Source organism: Salmo salar, chromosome 16 (genome assembly GCF_965601325.2).
Source record: "Salmo salar chromosome 16, fSalSal1, whole genome shotgun sequence".
NCBI classification, from domain to species: domain Eukaryota; kingdom Metazoa; phylum Chordata; class Actinopteri; order Salmoniformes; family Salmonidae; genus Salmo; species Salmo salar.
The window spans coordinates 56,926,293-56,940,182 of record NC_138306.1 but is presented as its reverse complement, the minus strand read 5'-3'; the positions used below and the strand labels follow the sequence as shown (position 1 = coordinate 56,940,182).

Sequence of the window (13,890 nt, the reverse complement as noted above, 5' to 3'; positions counted from 1 at the left end):
TATATATATATATATATATATATATATATATAGATGTATATGTATGTCTCTAGGCCTACCATTCTATTATATTAACTTCTATGGGCTAACTTTTTTATTTTGATAGAGGTTAGGTTTTCCAGTTTATCCTTCTGGCCTACTCTACGTGTCACGCTCTGACCTAGGAGAGCTGTGTTTTTCTTGTTTAGTTAGGTCAGGGTGCGATAGGTGGGTGGGCATTCTATGTTTTCGTTTTCTATGTTTTGGCCAGGTATGGTTTCCAATCAGAGGCAGCTGTCTATCGTTGTCTCTGATTGGAAGCCATACTTAGGCAGCCTGTTTTTCATGTGTTGGTGTGAGTAGTTGTTTTCCGTTTTGTCAAGTGTACCTGACGGAACTGTTGGCTGTCGTTTTGTTGTTTTTGTTAAGTGTTTCATTAAAGAAAAGTATGAGCTCTCTACACGCTGTGCCTTGGTCCCCTTTATACGACCCCTGTTACACTACGTAACAATAACACAGCAATAAAAGTTAAGTAAACATACACAATGACAAATTGCAACAGAGATAATGTAGTAATTTGTATATATTTAATATTAACAGCTGATTTTCAAGAGGGAAGTGAAAAACCAGAAGCCGATTTAAGCCAATATGGAATAAACTGGAAAACACTTCCCTGATCTCTCTTAAAACTTCTTTGGGCTTGGGGGCAGTATTTTGACGTCTGGATGAAAAACGTGCCCAAAGTAAACTGCCTGTTACTCAGGCCCAGAAGCTAGGATATGCATATAATTGGTAGATTTGGATAGAAAACACTCTAACGTTTCTAACACTGTTAAAATAATGTCTGTGAGTATAACATAACTGATATGGCAGGCAAAAACCCGAGGACAAACCATCCATAATTTAAAAAAAATCAGTCTACCACTGTTTCCAATGGCTGTCATGTTTAATATGAAGGGACAACCTCCCAGATTGCAGTTCCTAGGGCTTCCACTAGATGTCAACAGACTTTAGAAAGAGTTTCAGGCTTGTTTTAAAAAAATTAGCTAGAATTTGTAGTTTTTCTAAGTGGCTCCCATTTTGGCTGTAGTGTTTCATGCGTGTGGATGAGAACGCGTTCTTTGTTGTTTATCTCCGGTAAAGACAATAACGATTCTCCGTCTTAAATTGTATCATTTATTTACATATTAGGGTACCTGAGGTTTGATTATAAATGTTGTTTGACTTGTTTGGAGAAGTTTATTGGTAACGTTTGGGATTCATTTTGTATGCATTTTGAAGGAGGGAAACCGGTGGATTATTGAATGAAGCGCGCCAGCTAAACTGAGTTTTTGGGGATATAAAGAAGGACTTCATCGAACAAAAGGACCATTTGTGATGTAGCTGGGACCTTTTGGAGTGCCAACAGAAGAAGATCTTCAAAGGTAAGGCATTTATTTTATCGCTATTTCTGACTTTCGTGGCGCACCTGCCTGGTTGAGTTTTCTTTTTTTATGCTTTTGTGTGCGGGGCGCTGTCCTCAGATAATCGCATAGTGTGCTTTCGCCGTAAAGCCTTTTTGAAATCTGACACAGCGGCTGGATTAACAAGAAGTTAAGCTTTTTTCTGATGTATGACACTTGTATTTTCATGAATGTTAAATGTTACTATTTCTGTAATTTGAATTTCGCGCTCTGCAATTTCACGGGATGTTGTCGAGGTGGGTCGCTAGCGGAACGCCTGCCCCAGAAAGGTTAAGACAATCGAGCAAGCTCCTGGAAAATACACAAATAATCAACATGTACCCATTTAACTATTTACATGAAAATGTACCTTATAGTTTACTGAAGAAAGGCCTAGCATTACATTACCTGTAAACAAAGGTGAGTTATCACAAAATATACAATATACAACCAAATTAACATTCATCAGATATAGTCAGCTATAGTGAATACAATTCAGGGATGGCCACAATTGCTCTTGACAAGCTACAGGTTTATACAGACTTTTTTTGTTCAAGCCCAGTTCGTCCACATCTGATTCTACTATTCATGGTCTCAATGAACAGCTGAGGTGTGGATCAACAGCTGAGGTGTGGATCAACAGCTGAGGTGTGGATCAACAGCTGAGGTGTGGATCAACAGCTGAGGTCTGGATCAACAGCTGAGGTCTGGATCAACAGCTGAGGTCTGGATCAACACCTGAGGTCTGGATCAACACCTGAGGTCTGGATGAACAGCTAAGGTCTGGATGAACAGCTCAGTGGTAGAATCAGGTGTGGGAGCACTGGGCTTGAACAGAAAAGCTTGCGCAACGCTCTTGCTGATCAAGAGCAATTTGATAACTCCTTATACAAACACTGCAACAAATGACAGACTGCTGAGAAACACCTGTGAAATACAGTCATTAGCCTCTTGACAAGAATTTAAGCTTTCTGCCAATATCCAATATACTACCGTTCAAAAGTTTGGGGTCACTTAGAAATGTGATTGTTTTTGAAAGAAAAGCACTTTTTGTCCATTAAAATAACATAAAATTGATCAGAAATACAGTGTAGACATTGTTAATGTTGTAAATAACTAGCTGGAAACGGCAGATTTTTAATGGTATATCTACATAGGCGTACAGAGGCCCATTATCAGCAACCATCACACCTGTGTTCCAATGGCACGTTGTGTTAGCTAATCCAAGTTTATAATTTTAAAAGGATAATTGATCATTAGAAAACCCTTTTGCAATTATGTTAGCACAGCTGAAAACTGTTGTTCTGATTAAAAGAAGCAATAAAACTGGCCTTCTTTAGACTAGTTGAGTATCTGGAGCATCAGCATTTGTGGGTTCGGTTACAGGCTCAAAATGGCCGGAAACAAAGAACTTTCTTCTGAAACTCGTCAGTCTATTCTTGTTCTGAGAAATGATGGCTATTCCATGTGAGAAGTTGCCAAGAAACTGAAGATCTCGTACAACACTGTGTACTACTCCCTTCACAGAATAGCGCAAATTGGCTCTAACCAGAATAGAAAGAGGAGTGGGAGACCCTGGTGCACACCTGAGCAAGACGACATTAGAGTGTCTAGTTTGAGAAACAGGCGCCTCACAAGTCCTCAACTGGCAGCTTCATTAAATAGTACCTGCAAAACACCAGTCTGAACGTCAACAGTGAAGAGGCGACTCCGGGATGCTGGCCTTCTAGGTTTATTGCTTCGTTAATCAGTACAACAGTTTTCAGCTGTGCTAACATAATTGCTAAACGGTTTTCTAATGATCAATTAGCCTTTTTAAAGTGATAAACTTGGATTAGCTAACACAACGAGCCATTGGAACACAGGAGTGATGGTTGCTGATAATGGGTCTCTGTACGCCTATGTAGATATTCCATTAAATAAATCAGCCGTTTCCAGCTACAATAGTCATTTACAACATTAACAATGTCTACACTGTATTTCTGATTAATTTCATGTTATTTTAATGGACAAAAAAATGTTAAAAATGTCCTTGTTTTTGAAAGAAAAGCTAAGTGACCCCAAACTTTTGAACGGTAGTGCATGTCTACGTCCTGGGAAATGTTCTAGTTACTGACAACCTCATGCTAATCACATTAGCCTACGTTAGCTCAACCGTCCCGTGGGGGGGGACACAGCGATCCTAAATAACTGTTATAAACAAGTACAAAACTCTTAAGAAAAATTGTAGACATATTTACACGTCTGAAATTGGATAGGTGCTCTAAATCCCTGAATCCAAAGCTTCAGATACAAATGTCCTAAGTAATGCTGCTGCACAGTTGTTAGAGTCCAGTAAAAGAACACTTATGTCCTCATTTACAAACGGCAGTATAAATATGAAAACCGGTGGGAGAACTCACAGATGTGGAACGGAACATAAATGTGAAGTATTGATAGTGTGTAGTACCATGTGTACTGCGTTCATTTGAATTGGCAAGAAGTTGTTTGTCTGTTCCACATGGGCCCAGCTTGCATTTCTCCGTGACAGGCGCATTCCCACAATCCACCACTCTGCCATAAAAGCACTGTGTCCCTGGGCTGTATCTGTAAGGATGGCGTTGCATCTCACGGATGAGGGCAATGACCTCTTTCTTCCTTGAGAGTCTGAGTGCTGGTCTCTTCTCCGTTCTACCAAGACACACGCAATGGTACACACCACCACTCTCACTGCCACTTGTCTGCCACTCCACCAACACAAAGGCTCCACCAAGAGCCACCTGATAAATGGATATAAGTACTGAGACTCTCTAGGCAAGTTCCCTAGGTAACCAGAGAGTGAGAGAGGGAAGGACTGCTAACTAGTGTACGTCCCAAATGGTGAACTGGTGAAAACTATTTCCTAGTGTACTATTCTGATCAGGGCCTATTTCCTAGTGTACTATCAGGGCCTATTTCCTAGTGTACTATCAGGGCCTATTACCTAGTGTACTATTCCGATCAGGGCATATTTCCTAGTGTACTATCAGGGCCTATTTCCTAGTGTACTATTCCGATCAGGGCATATTTCCTAGTGTACTATCAGGGCCTATTTCCTAGTGTACTATTCCGATCAGGGCATATTTCCTAGTGTACTATTCTGATCAGGGCCTATTTCCTAGTGTACTATTCTGATCAGGGCCTATTTCCTAGTGTACTATTGTGATCAGGGTCTACACAGCTCTGGTGAAAAGTAGTGCCCTATACAGGGGATAGGGTGGCATTTAAGACTGCTGACCTTCTGTCTTAAGGAGGAAACCGGACAGCCTCTCCCTCACCCTCCCTCACCTCTCCCTCATCCCACTCCTCACCCCTCCCTCACCCCTCCCTCACCCCACTCCTCACCCCACTCCTCACCTCTCCCTCACCCCTCCCTCAACTCTCCCTCACCCCACTCCTCACCCCTCCCTCACACCTACCTCACCCCACTCCTCACCCTACTCCTCACCCCTTCCTCACATCTCCTTCACCCCTCCCTCACCCCACTCCTCACCCCACTCCTCACCGCTCCCTCACCCCACTCCTCACCCCACTCCTCACCTCTCCCTCACCCCACTCCTCAGCCCTCCCTCACCCCACCTCTCCCTCACCCCTCCCTCCCTCACCCCACTCCTCACCTCTCCCTCACCCCACTCCTCACCCCTCCCTCACCCCTCCCTCACCCCACTCCTCACCCCTCCCTCACCCCTCCCTCAACCCACTCCTCACCCTACTCCTCACCTCTTCCTCACATCTCCCTCACCCCTCCCTCACCCCTCCCTCCCTCACCCCACTCCTCACCCCACTCCTCACCCCTCCCTCACCCCTCCCTCACCCCACTCCTCACCTCTCCCTCACCCCACTCCTCACCCCTCCCTCACCCCACCTCTCCCTCACCCCTCCCTCCCTCACCCCACTCCTCACCTCTCCCTCACCCCACTCCTCACCTCTCCCTCACCCCATTCCTCACCTCTCCCTCACCCCTCCCTCCCTCACCCCTCACCCCACTCCTCACCTCTCCCTCACCCCTCCCTCACCCCACTCCTCGCCTCTCCCTCACCCCTCACCCCACTCCTCACCCCTCCCTCACCCCTTCCTCACCTCTCCCTCAATCCACTCCTCACCTCTCCCTCTCCCTCACCCCACTCCTCACCTCTCCCTCACCCCACCCCACCCCACTCCTCACCCCTCCCTCCCTCCCTCCCTCCTCACCCCACTCCTCACCTCTCCCTCATCCCTCACCCCAGTCCTCACCTCTCCCTCACCCCTCACCCCACTCCTCACCTCCCCCTCACCCCTCCCTCACCCCTCACACAACCCCACTCCTCACCCCTCACACAACCCCACTTCTCACCCCACTCCTCACCCCTCTATCTAGTCACAGTACTATCCATCTATCTAGTCACAGTACTGTCCATCTATCTAGTCACAGTACTATCCATCTATCTAGTCACAGTACTATCCATCTATCTAGTCACAGTACTATCCATCTATCTAGTCACAGTACTATCATCTATCTAGTCACAGTACTATCCATCTATCTAGTCACAGTACTATCCATCTATCTAGTCACAGTACTATCATCTATCTAGTCACAGTACTATCATCTATCTAGTCACAGTACTATCATATATCTAGTCACAGCCATCTATCTAGTCACAGCCATCAATCTAGTCACAGTACTATCCATCTATCTAGTCACAGTACTATCATCTATCTAGTCACAGTACTATCATCTATCTAGTCACAGCCATCTATCTAGTCACAGTACTATCATCTATCTAGTCACAGCCATCTATCTAGTCACAGTACTATCATCTATCTAGTCACAGCCATCTATCTAGTCACAGTACTATCATCTATCTAGTCACAGTACTATCATATATCTAGTCACAGTACTATCCATCTATCTAGTCACAGCCATCTATCTAGTCACAGTACTATCATATAGGAGATGGTTGAGGCAGGGAGGGAGGGAAGGTTGAGGGAGGGAGGAGAGGGTGAGGGAGAGGGTGAGGGAGGGGGGAGAGAGTGAAGGAGGGAGGAGAGGGTGAGGGAGGGAGAGGGAGGAGAGGGTTAAGGAGGGAGGATAGAGGGAGGAGAGAGTGAGGGAGGGAGGGAGGGAGGGAGGAGAGAGTGAGGGAGGGAGGAGAGGGTTAAGGAGGGGGGATAAAGGGAGGGAGGAGAGAGTGAGGGAGGAGAGAGTGAGGGAGGGAGGGAGGAGAGCGTGAGGGAGGGAGGGAGGGAGGAGAGAGTGAGGGAGGGAGGGAGGGAGGGAGGAGAGAGTGAGGGAGGGAGGAGAGAGTGAGGGAGGGAGGGAGGAGAGAGTGAGGGAGGGAGGAGAGCGTGAGGGAGGGAGGGAGGGAGGAGAGAGTGAAGGAGGGAGGAGAAGGTGAGGGAGGGAGAGGGAGGGAGGAGATAGTGAAGGAGGGAGGGAGAGGGAGGGAGGAGAGAGTGAAGGAGGGAGGAGAAGGTGAGGGAGGGAGAGGGAGGGAGGAGATGGAGAGGGAGCGAGGAGAGAGTGAAGGAGGGAGGAGAAGGTGAGGGAGGGAGAGGGAGCGAGGAGAGAGTGAAGGAGGGAGGAGAGAGTGAAGGAGGGAGGAGAAGGTGAGGGAGGGAGAGGGAGCGAGGAGAGAGTGAGGGAGGGAGGAGAGAGTGAGGGAGGGAGAGAGAGGGAGGGAGGAGAAGGTGAGGGAGGGAGGAGAAGGTGAGGGAGGGAGAGGGAGGGAGGAGAGAGTGAGGGAGGGAGGAGAAGGTGAGGGAGGGAGGAGAAGGTGAGGGAGGGAGGAGAAGGTGAGGGAGGGAGGAGAAGGTGAGGGAGGGAGAGGGAGGGAGGAGAAGGTGAGGGAGGGAGGAGAAGGTGAGGGAGGGAGTAGAAGGTGGGGGAGGGAGGAGAAGGTGAGGGAGGGAGTTTCTTCTTTTCACATGGTTGTAGAATAACTAGAAGGAGAACACTTTTTTTTGTCCATTCAGTCGCAGGGAAACAGAAACGTGTGTTCTGCTTCATTCCAACCCCTCTGGAGAACAAACACACACACAGAGGTTGGAGAGAGACAAGCAGCAGTAGCAGTAGTAGTAAAGATGGAGTGTCCCCTCACCTCAGTGCATGATTGATTAATTGATTAATTGATTAATTGATTGAAGGGTCGCTCACCTCATGTCGTGCTGTTTCTCTCTGCTGGTTGAGCTCTCTGACCTGCTCAGTCAGACTCTTCTCTGATGACTCATGGGAACTCAGAGACTCCTCGAAGCGAGAACGCAGGGACTGCAGCTCACACTGAAGACCTGATATAGTGTCCTAAAGAGATAGACGGAGAGAGGAAGGGAGGGGGGAATTGAGAAATTAAGAGATCAAGGGGTCAAGAGATCGATTTAAACATTTGTTTAAAAGATAGAGAGGAAAGAGCATATGACAGTCTTAACGATGTTTTAACAAGATATTTATTTCAAAAGTTGTTTCATTTTTCAATTTTGAATTAAAATCACTTCCAATTGACCCCAACCATCATGGTTCTCTACCTTGTCCTGTTCGTGAAGGCTCAGAGCATCTCTCCTGCCTCTCTCCATCTCCAGCCCTGCTGTCTCCAGATCCTGCTGTAGGTCTGCCAGCCTCTCTGTCAGGGTTGCCTTCTCCCCCTCCTTCTGGGACAGAGCCTGGGCCATGGAAATAGAGTTACATTTACATTATTTAGCAGTGGTGTAAAGTACTTAAGTAAAAAAATACTTGAAAGTACTACTTAAGTCGTTTTTTTGGGGTATCTGTATTTTACTTTAATATTTATATTTTTGACTACTTTTACTTCACTACATTCCTAAAGAAAAGTATGTACTTTTTACTCCGTACATTTTCCCTGACACCCAAAAGTACTCATTACATTCTGAATGCTTAGCAGGACAGGAAAATGGTCCGATTCACACACTTATCAAGAGAACATCCCTGGTCATCCCTACTGCCTCTGATCTGGAGGACTCACTAAACAGAGAACATCCCTGGTCGTCCCTACTGCCTCTGATCTGGAGGACTCACTAAACAGAGAACATCCCTGGTCGTCCCTACTGCCTCTGATCTGGAGGACTCACTAAACAGAGAACATCCCTGGTCGTCCCTACTGCCTCTGATCTGGAGGACTCACTAAACAGAGAACATCCCTGGTCATCCCTACTGCCTCTGATCTGGAGGACTCACTAAACAGAGAACATCCCTGGTCCTCACTACTGCCTCTGATCTGGAGGACTCACTAAACAGAGAACATCCCTGGTCGTCCCTACTGACTCTGATCTGGAGGACTCACTAAACAGAGAACATCCCTGGTCATCCCTACTGCCTCTGATCTGGAGGACTCACTAAACAGAGAACATCCCTGGTCCTCACTACGGCCTCTGATCTGGAGGACTCACTAAACACAAATGCTTCATTTGTAAATGATGTCTGAGTGTTGGAGCATGCCCCTGGCTATCCGTACATTAACAACAACAAAAAAAGAAAATGGTGCCGTCTGCTTTGCATAATATAAGGAATTTGAAATTATTTATAATTTTTAACTTTTGATACTTAAGTATATTTAAAACCAAATACTTTTACACATTTACAAAACACCCTAGCAACACCAGAGCTACACACACACACACACACACACACACACACACACACACACACACACACACACACACACACACACACACACACACACACACACACACACACACACGCGCCTACCTGTTGTTTTGCGCTCTCGGCCTGCAGCAGGCTTTTGTTGCAGACCTGTTGTAGCCTGACCATCTCTTCCTGCAGCTGCTGCAGCTCAGCCTGGCTCTGTAAACGCTGCTGCTCACAGTGTGACCGTAGCTGGGCCTCTGCACGCTCCCACTGCAGGGTTAGGTCCACACACTGCTGTTCCTGTACATCGCACGCACGCACACACGCACGCACGCACACACACACACACGCACGCACGCACACAATTGATTTGTTATGAATAGAGCTCTAGATCATACAACGGCAAAAATAAGGACAACATTTACAGATTGTCTGATGAGCATTTGTGCAATGATCAGTCAGTTATGTACTGTACTGTAGAGATCAGTCAGTTATGTACTGTACTGTAGAGATCAGTCAGTTATGTACTGTACTGTAGAGATCAGTCAGGTATGTACTGTACTATAGAGATCAGTCAGGTATGTACTGTACTGTACTGTAGAGATCAGTCAGTTATGTACTGTACTATAGAGATCAGTCAGTTATGTACTGTACTGTAGAGATCAGTCAGGTATGTACTGTACTATAGAGATCAGTCAGGTATGTACTGTACTGTACTGTAGAGATCAGTCAGTTATGTACTGTACTATAGAGATCAGTCAGGTATGTACTGTACTGTACTGTAGAGATCAGTCAGTTATGTACTGTACTATAGAGATCAGTCAGTTATGTACTGTACTGTAGAGATCAGTCAGGTATGTACTGTACTATAGAGATCAGTCAGGTATGTACTGTACTGTACTGTAGAGATCAGTCAGTTATGTACTGTACTATAGAGATCAGTCAGTTATGTACTGTACTGTAGAGATCAGTCAGGTATGTACTGTACTATAGAGATCAGTCAGTTATGTACTGTACTGTACTGTAGAGATCAGTCAGTTATGTACTGTACTATAGAGATCAGTCAGTTATGTACTGTACTGTAGAGATCAGTCAATTATGTACTGTACTGTAGAGATCAGTCAGTTATGTACTGTACTATAGAGATCAGTCAGGTATGTACTGTACTATAGAGATCAGTCAGGTATGTACTGTACTGTACTGTAGAGATCAGTCAGTTATGTACTGTACTATAGAGATCAGTCAGTTATGTACTGTACTGTAGAGATCAGTCAGTTATGTACTGTACTATAGAGATCAGTCAGTTATGTACTGTACTGTACTGTAGAGATCAGTCAGTTATGTACTGTACTATAGAGATCAGTCAGTTATGTACTGTACTGTAGAGATCAGTCAGGTATGTACTGTACTGTAGAGATCAGTCAGGTATGTACTGTACTATAGAGATCAGTCAGGTATGTACTGTACTGTACTGTAGAGATCAGTCAGTTATGTACTGTACTATAGAGATCAGTCAGTTATGTACTGTACTGTAGAGATCAGTCAGGTATGTACTGTACTATAGAGATCAGTCAGGTATGTACTGTACTGTACTGTAGAGATCAGTCAGTTATGTACTGTACTATAGAGATCAGTCAGGTATGTACTGTACTGTACTGTAGAGATCAGTCAGTTATGTACTGTACTATAGAGATCAGTCAGTTATGTACTGTACTGTAGAGATCAGTCAGGTATGTACTGTACTGTACTGTAGAGATCAGTCAGTTATGTACTGTACTATAGAGATCAGTCAGTTATGTACTGTACTGTAGAGATCAGTCAGGTATGTACTGTACTATAGAGATCAGTCAGTTATGTACTGTACTGTACTGTAGAGATCAGTCAGTTATGTACTGTACTATAGAGATCAGTCAGTTATGTACTGTACTGTAGAGATCGGTCAATTATGTACTGTACTGTAGAGATCAGTCAGTTATGTACTGTACTATAGAGATCAGTCAGGTATGTACTGTACTATAGAGATCAGTCAGGTATGTACTGTACTGTACTGTAGAGATCAGTCAGTTATGTACTGTACTGTAGAGATCAGTCAGTTATGTACTGTACTATAGAGATCAGTCAGTTATGTACTGTACTGTAGAGATCAGTCAGTTATGTACTGTACTATAGAGATCAGTCAGTTATGTACTGTACTGTACTGTAGAGATCAGCCAGTTATGTACTGTACTGTAGAGATCAGTCAGTTTTGTACTGTACTGTAGAGATCAGTCAGGTATGTACTGTACTGTACAGATCAGTCAGTTATGTACTGTACTGTACTGTAGAGATCAGCCAGTTATGTACTGTACTGTAGAGATCAGTCAGTTATGTACTGTACTATAGAGATCAGTCAGTTATGTACTGTACTGTAGAGATCAGTCAGGTATGTACTGTACTATAGAGATCAGTCAGTTATGTACTGTACTGTACTGTAGAGATCAGTCAGTTATGTACTGTACTGTAGAGATCAGTCAGGTATGTACTGTACTGTAGAGATCAGTCAGTTATGTACTGTACTGTACTGTAGAGATCAGTCAGTTATGTACTGTACTGTAGAGATCAGTCAGTTATGTACTGTACTGTAGAGATCAGTCAGGTATGTACTGTACTATAGAGATCAGTCAGGTATGTACTGTACTGTACTGTAGAGATCAGTCAGGTATGTACTGTACTGTACTATAGAGATCAGTCAGTTATGTCGGGGCGGCAGGTTGCCTAGTGGTTAGAGCGTTGGCCTAGTGGTTAGAGCGTTGGCCTAGTGGTTAGAGCGTTGGCCTAGTGGTTAGAGCGTTGGCCTAGTGGTTAGAGCGTTGGCCTAGTGGTTAGAAGTGGCAGGTAGCCTAGTGGTTAGAGCGTTGGCCTAGTGGTTAGAGCGTTGGCCTAGTGGTTAGAGCGTTGGCCTAGTGGTTAGAGCGTTGGCCTAGTGGTTAGAGCGTTGGACTAGAGGTTAGAGCGTTGGACTAGTGGTTAGAGCGTTGGGCCAGTAACCGAAAGGTTGCTGGATTGAATCCCCGATGTGACAAGTTAAAAATCTGTCGTTCTGCCCCCTGAACAAGGCAGTTAACCCACTGTTCCCCTGTAGGCCGTCAGTGTAAAATAAGAATTTGTTCATAACTGACTTGCCTAGTTTAAATAAAGGTTAAATAAAACATGTAAATGTATTGTAAGAGGAGTTTGACGTCGTTAACAGAACTGTTCCTCTCTAACAGCCCAGCTGTACTTTACCTTCTCGTTGTGTTCCTGCTCCAGTTGTTCTCTGTGACTGTGTTCTCTGGCGCTGAGGGCTTTCTGGTGGTTCCTCTCTGTCTGAGCCAGCTTGGTTTCCAGTACCTCTCTCTCCTGCCCCGCCCGGGACACCTGCAGCTCAACCTCCGCCTTTAAACGGGCCACTTCGCCTGTACAGACACACAGCTTCACATCAATCTGTCATTTTACACTGATATTTATTTATAAATGGACAATTAGCAACGCGGTCCTTTGAGCCGGAAACACAATGCATTCATGATTACCGCCATCTTTCAAACAAACCAAAAAAAATCATGAATTAGCAGAAAGGTTTTTCTGATGAGGATCAGTGTCTATCAGAGCGGTGGCGTGATGTCCTCAGGTGTTATGGGTACCAAGCTGGTGTGACACCTACTCCCGATGCCTGCTGCACTGCTGCTTCGATCCCACCCGGCGATCTGTTCACCGTCTGCCCTGGCCTCTCGCCCCTTATCTGCTACAGGTACCCCCGCCACACTTCCCCCCCCTCTCTCCCCTTATCTGGTACAGGTACCCCCGCCACACTCCCTCCTCTCTCCCCTTATCTGGTACAGGTACCCCCGCCACACTCCCCCATCTCTCCCCTTATCTGCTACAGGTACCCCCGCCACACTTCCCCCCCTCTCTCCCGAGCTTCCGTTCACCTCCATCACACACTCACTGTTGGGGCGAGTGACTCTTTGAACTTAGCCCCAAGTCGTTATTTTTTTATTGTACTTTATGCTATTTACCTCCTGACTCCTGCATGCTTTGTTGACTATGAACTTGCTCATATTCCCAACCGTGGGACAGACGATGTTTGTTCCCGACACTCATGACTCTTGACTCTCTATTGGTTACACAGCCTCCCATCCTATTCTAACCACCTCTCGCGGGCTTTGTATTCATAAAAAAAAAAAAAAAAAGACTATCAGAGTTCTCCATGTCTTCTGCCGTGCCCTGATTGTATTACTGCTGATGATATCTGGAAATGTGAATGTACACCCTGGCCCATCTACTGTTGCTAGCCACATATTCTGACTTGTGCTCTGATATCTGTTTCACTGATTTCTGCTCTCGTAAAAGCCTGGGTTTTCTACACGTTAACACTAGAAGCGTATTACCTAAAATGGACCAATTGAAAGTGTGGGTTCACAACTCCAATCCAGATGTGTTGGTCATTACTGAGACGTGGTTAAGGAAGAGTGTTTTGAATACTGATGTTATCCTTTCTGGTTATAACCTGTTTCGGCAAGACAGATCTTCCAAAGGTGGAGTAGTGGCAATCTTTACCAAGGATCACCTTCAGTGCTCAGTTGTCTCCACCGAGTCCATGTCCCCAAACAATTTCATTTGCTGGTTTTAAGCATTAAACTTTCAAATAGGTCTTTGTTGACTGTTGCTGGGTGTTATCGTCCTCCATCAGCACCGGCCTGTACCCTACCTGCCCTCAGCACCGGCCTGTACCCTACCTGCCCTCAGCACTGGCCTGTACCCTACCTGCCCTCAGCACTGGCCTGTACCCTACCTGCCCTCAGCACCGGCCTGTACCCTACCTGCCCTCAGCACTGGCCTGTACCCTACCCACCCTAA

The 13,890-nt window shown here is 45.6% G+C and overlaps 1 protein-coding gene across 1 annotated transcript in view; it reads right to left on the bottom strand.

Annotated features, from left to right (window-relative positions):
* Positions 1-13,890, bottom strand: part of crocc2 (ciliary rootlet coiled-coil, rootletin family member 2) — an 85,883-nt gene that overhangs the window by 39,337 nt on the left and 32,656 nt on the right. Inside the window, exons 7-10 of the mRNA XM_045697461.2 lie at positions 12,280-12,449; positions 9,136-9,315; positions 7,938-8,072; positions 7,573-7,716 (exon numbers count right to left, since the gene is read on the bottom strand). Of these exons, the coding sequence (XP_045553417.2) occupies positions 7,573-7,716; positions 7,938-8,072; positions 9,136-9,315; positions 12,280-12,449 (629 nt within the window). The remainder of the gene's footprint in view (positions 1-7,572; positions 7,717-7,937; positions 8,073-9,135; positions 9,316-12,279; positions 12,450-13,890) is intronic.